At 53.9% G+C, this 5507-nt stretch overlaps 1 protein-coding gene across 1 annotated transcript in view; it reads left to right on the top strand.

Moving 5' to 3' along the window:
• Window positions 1–5153, top strand: part of EIF4B (eukaryotic translation initiation factor 4B) — a 20360-nt gene extending 15207 nt beyond the window's left edge. Inside the window, 6 exon segments of the mRNA XM_025212265.1 lie at window positions 170–279; window positions 739–955; window positions 1281–1348; window positions 3407–3521; window positions 4396–4468; window positions 4964–5153. Of these exon segments, the coding sequence (XP_025068050.1) occupies window positions 170–279; window positions 739–955; window positions 1281–1348; window positions 3407–3521; window positions 4396–4468; window positions 4964–5041 (661 nt within the window). The 3' untranslated portion in view covers window positions 5042–5153.
• The last annotated feature ends 354 nt before the right edge of the window (window positions 5154–5507 follow it).

Genomic DNA, 5507 nt, shown 5'->3' with positions numbered 1-5507 from the left:
TCAGCAGGCCTGCGAGCCAGGTGGTTGTATCGGGTGCGGGGATTGACTCCCACTAAGGTGACTTGAGGAGCCAGCCTTGTCCTTTGGATGGTGATTTAAGGCTGGGAGTCGGGGAAACGGGGTTCCAGTACACTAACACAATGGGCTGTTCTTCCCCATTCTGCTGCAGGCATCCCAGCTGGCGCAGCGAGGAGAACCAGGAGCGATCGCGGACGGGAAGCGAGTCCTCCCAGACTGGCCCCCCTGGCACCTCCGTGGGAACAGGCCCTACAGGAAGAAGTAAGTTGGGCCAGGGGGGCACAAGATGGAGCTGGTCTCCAGACAGGTTCTCCTGCATGGGTTGGCTGTGCACAGAGGAGCTTTCGTTAGGGGTCAGTAGCTTGTACAGGGCCTACATACCTCGGGTTGGTTACCAAACATCTGTGCTCTTGATCCGAAGTCTTCCAGCTACCATTTCACATAGTATGTGCTCTGAATAATACCCAGGCTGGGAGCTCATTGTAACGATTTGGGTTATGCTGATGTCACTACATAGGAACCACTAGCTTAGTAACTCGTGGGCAACACTAGGACCAGCCTGCCAGCTTCAGGCAAGGAAGACCCAAAAGCATAGTTGAAGGCTGGTGAAACAAAGGACACAAATTGGAAGTGTTGAACTATCCAGACTGACCTCGCTTTGGGGAAAGCTGGCTTCTCTACACACCTCATGCTTACTGCTATGTCTTGTACCCCCCCCAGCCACACGAAGGAGGGAGAGCGAGAAGTCCTTGGACAACGAGACCTTCTCCAAGGAGGAAGAGGCCCCATCTCCCACCTCCAAGACCCCCAAAGACGAGAAGCTCCCCCTGAAGGTGATGCCTGCCCCTCCGCCAAAGGAGAATGCCTGGGTGAAGCGCAGCTCCAACCCCCCTGCCCGCTCACAGAGCTCGGACTCGGATCAGCATTCTCCTACAAGGTGAGCTCCTGCCCAGGGCCCTGTCACCCAGGAGCTAGCCTATATAGATCAGTTCCAAGGGAGGGATGGGGTTAAAACAGCTAAGACCTAGAGCTGCTGTTCTGGTCTCTGCTGAATTGATGGGACAAAGCCAAGCTGTAGGCAGTGGCCTTGCAGTTGCTTGTTAGGAGCCTCTATGATTTACACACTGAAATCTGGGGGGGTTCACTTGCCCAGAGCTAAGATCTCAGGAGGAAGCAAACCGCTATTGGAGTCCCACGCAATCCCTGTCCTTCACCTGAGAATTCAGGGTCTCTGATACTGATATACTTTTACGGTTTTCTAGCAGCAGCCAGGGAGCACCATCTCTGCATTCAGAGGACGGGACACCACCCAGGAGTGCCAACAGGAGAGGTAAGATTATGATCTATGACTTAAGATCTATGACGGGCTCGATACCAGTCACTGGGCAAGGAGGAGGAAAGAACCTGTCTGCATTGTGTACACCAGGGGTGGGCAATTGTTTCAGCTGGAGGGCTTCTTAATGGGTTTTGGCGAGCTGCAAGGGTATCCCTGCCTCTTGATAAGAGCCCTACCCCCTGAATGCTGTCTTGGGACCAGAAGTCCTAACCCCTGACCTTTGCCACCAGATGTCCCTCCCTTTGCCCCAGAAGTATGCCTTTTAGGGGGGAGGGTGCTGCTATCTTGAAACTGGGTGAGGGAGGGAAAAAACCACATCATGTACTAAACAAAATCAAACATCTATAACTTCAGTTTTATTTTTAAAAATATTTTTGTCCTGACTTGTGTGTTTGCATAGTGTATCTAGCTCAAAATAGTCTTACTCTTGTATATTGTATGGTGGGGTGTTAAGGAAGTGTGTGTGGTTGGAGTGTGAATGAAGGGGGTGTGCAGTGGGGTATGTAGCTGGGGTAGGGGCTGTGGAAGGGTGTGGGTTTGTATGAGGTTATGGTGGGTGGGGTGGAAGTGTGTGTAGGTGTTTGGGGGAGTGGGGCGTCCTTGGAGCGTGCCAGCCCCATAGCAGAGACTCCAGTCCCTGGCTGTGGGTGGCACAGGCTGCAGGGCCAGCCCCACCCAGCCCAATAGCGCTTCTTCCTGAGTCCCCGGCCACATGTGGCAGGGTGCTGGTCCTGCCCCATAACACGCAGCTCCTGTGCTCCCACCCCAATCCCCAGCTGCACATGGTGGTAGGGTGCAAGGCCAGCCCCATAACATGCAGTTCCCATGCTTCTGCCCGAGTCCCTGGCTGCAAGTGGTGGCAGCATAAAGACCCAGCCCCACCTGGCCCTACAGTATACAGCTCTCCACACTCCTCCTCCTTTTCCCCCAGCCAGAGTCCCTGGTGCCGGCCCAGTGGGACCATACCCGAATTCTTGCTCTTGCAGGAAGGGAAGCTGGGAACAGCCTTGGGGTCACCAGCAAAAGTCTGTGCCAGGCAGAAGCTCCTTGTCTCCAACTTCCTGAGCTCAGGGCTGGTGGGGGGTGGAGTTTCTTAATTGGAGCTGCACCTCCTGCGGGGATGTGCTGGCTTGCAGAGGGGCAGCCCAGGGCTAGGGCTTACAGAGGGGTCTTGCAGGCTGAATGGAATTGCCTGGCAGGCCATATTATGCCCACCCCTGGTGTAGATGGAATACCTAACCCTGCTACAAGGGGGGCTTGGAGCCCTTGGGCATGTGTGTGACCAGGATTAGGAGAGGCTGATCTATCTGCAGAGCTCTAGCAACCTATGGACAAGTATTAGCCTGCTGCTTTTTAAAGCTCACAGAGCCTAGTTCTGTGCCGGCAGAGGGCAGCTGTCTTCTCTGGGTGGGCTAGTCTTTGCATCCATGGGAGTGGAAATGTGTCCTCCTCCAGATGCTCTTGGTGGGCAAAGGTGTTAGAGCTGCAGGGGGATGGCAGGCACTTCTCCACGTGTTCAGATTAGTAAATCGGGTCTATGCTGGAGTCTCCTGCTGCTGGCAAAGCCTCTTTTAAGGAAAGAGACCCCCAGCTCTCCAGAAAGAGTATTTTGGAAAAGGAGTAGGCAAGAGAGAAAGGTGGGCCTCTGTTTTTAAACTGAATATAGTGTCTGCTTGTCTTAGCAGTCCAGGAGTGTAGCCTCCTCTAAACAGGAAGGAGAGGAAAGGAGGCTCGAGCAGCATCCTCAGGAAATGGAAGCCCAGCCCTGGTGAAGTTGTAGACAGAGGAAGCAGGTGGTGGAAGGTGGGATGGTGCTGGGAAGGCTCCAGTCAGTTTTGTGCCCAAGCATAGCGTTCTCAATGGCAGGGTTTGGCACAGCGCTGCATGTGTCTGCGGCTCGACTTCCTGCCCGTGGGGCAGGGGGCCGGATTCGATGATCTTCCGAGGTCCCTTCCAGCCCTAATGTCTATGAATCTTCAGTTGGGAGGTCTTGCTGGTGGCTTGATAGGCTTCACTGCTGCTTGATAGGCTTCACTGCTATTTCATCTTCAGGAGATGAGAACAAGCCTGATGGGGGCAAAGAAAGTCCTCCGAAAAGCCGAAGTGGAAGCTCTGGCCGTGCTCCGGGAGATGAAGGGGAGAGAGAGTCGTGGCCAGAGTCAGATAAGTAAGTGCGTCTCCTCTGCTCATACCTCTTCTAGCATGGGGCTGAAGCTAGTTCACTTCTGGGCCATGGGGCAGCACTGCACCAGCCCCTTCCGGTCTGGCCTGCGGTAGGTGTGTAATGTGCTGTTTGGACATCTCACAGCACCAGGGCAGGCCTTGAAATAGCTGTGGATGTCTCTGTGCTGGCATGTCCCTGCCCAGCCTCCATTATTGTAAAGGGAAAGGGCACAACCCTCAACCTCAACCCCACAACTCAACAGCAGAGCCAGGCAGAAGGGGAGACCGGCATGTGTCTGCCAGCTTGCCCCTCTTCTCCCCTCCCCTTTTTCACTTGAGACCCTGGGGTTATCCACAGAGCGTCCCTTATACAGGCAGGCAGCTTTTCCATGAAAGAGCAGGCTTCAGCTAGAGCCAGCACATCCCTGGTTACAGGGCTCAAGGACCAGAACATCTCTGCCTCCTCCCCGACCTACAGATCTCCTCTTTGTCCGGCAGAGGTCACTAGACTAGTTAGACAGCAGCGTCCTTTCCCCGCCAGCTCTAGACATAGCGCAGACAAATTCCATGCAGTGGAGCCATCGAGTCGGTCTCGCTCCCCAGGCTGGGTGCAGTGCGGTGCTTGCCATGTCTGGCCAGAAATCAGTGTGGACCGGGGATCCCGACTGTATAAAGCAGACTCCCTGCCTTTGTGCTTCCTGGGAAACTGGCCATCCCCTCTCACCCTGCACATGAACTCCTTTCCAGCCCAGGGAACTGTTTCAGCCCAGGGAACTGTGGGCGCACCTCTAGCCTAGTAGGCACCAGTTAAACTGGCTGTAGGGGCAGCTGCTCTAGTGAAATGAACTCTCGTTCAACTTAACATCTGACTCTTGCAGGAAAGAAAGCAGGAAGGATCATGACTCAAGATCTGCTTCTGAGCCAAAGAAACTTGAGGAGAATCCGGCCCCTGTAAGCATTGATTTGACTGGCCACTGCTTTAAACAGACAGTGTTGAGACAGGAGGGCTGGTCCTGTCTTCAGTTGCTAGACTAGTACAAGGCCTCTGTTCCCAGCTGGGCCATGGAGCTCCTGTGTGTTCTGTTTGGCTCTGTTCCCACATCCCACCCCCTTTGGGTGGGGATGATTGGGTGGTAGAAACATAATGAGACTGGACATTGTCAGCCCTGTTCAGAGGACTGTCACATTCCTCTGTTTCCCTGCAGTATGAGCACATGCTTGCTTCTAGGGTCATGCCCCAGCTTGGGGTTAGCTTGGGTCTTGGACAGACCAGAGAAATGGGGCATTTCCCAGTTTGTTTTACTCCGTCTGGCCACAGGCTGCAGGTTTTTTATTTAGTGTCCTATACGAAGTGAACTGTGTTGTGGGCTCTTGCTCCTTCAGAGTCCTCAGCCTCACAGCTCATTAGCTATTTAACATGCTCCATCTGTGTCCTGCCTCTTGCAGAAGTTCAGCCTTGCTAGCAAGTACGCTGCTCTGTCAGTAGATGGCGAGGACGAGATTGAAGACGAATATGCTGATTAAACCTCTCCAGCCCCCGCACTGTCTCCTAGCTGACGGCCACCCAGGACCGCACGGAGAGCAAACCAAACCTCTATCCAGACCAGACCGAAATAAAACCTAAACTCAGCATCTCCGGGAGACCTTTCGTCAACTTTTTAAAAAACAAAAGAAAAGGAAACAATTTCTCTTGCATGCTGCTGCAGCCTTTCAAGTATTGAACTAACTGGAGAAACCTCTGCAAAGTGTAGCGAGAGAAGGACAGGTTTTTAAAGGAGAAAAGGGCCCTGCTGCATCTCCAGAGCGACTCGGCATGGCTTCCAGTGTGACTAGACCCCAGGTCCTTTCATTTTAGAGTGGATGTGTGCCATGCTAGCCAGCCAGGTGACCTCTGGAGAGGCGTGAGTGGATGGGGGCAGTAGGGCAGCTAAATTGAGGCAGAACCGGCTTTTCCCCCCCCCCCCCCCCTTTTCTTTCGCCTCCCACCCGC

Source organism: Alligator sinensis, unplaced genomic scaffold, assembly GCF_000455745.1.
Source record: "Alligator sinensis unplaced genomic scaffold, ASM45574v1 scaffold1542_1, whole genome shotgun sequence".
Classification (NCBI taxonomy): Eukaryota; Metazoa; Chordata; order Crocodylia; family Alligatoridae; genus Alligator; species Alligator sinensis.
This window is presented reverse-complemented; position numbering and strand designations above follow the sequence as displayed.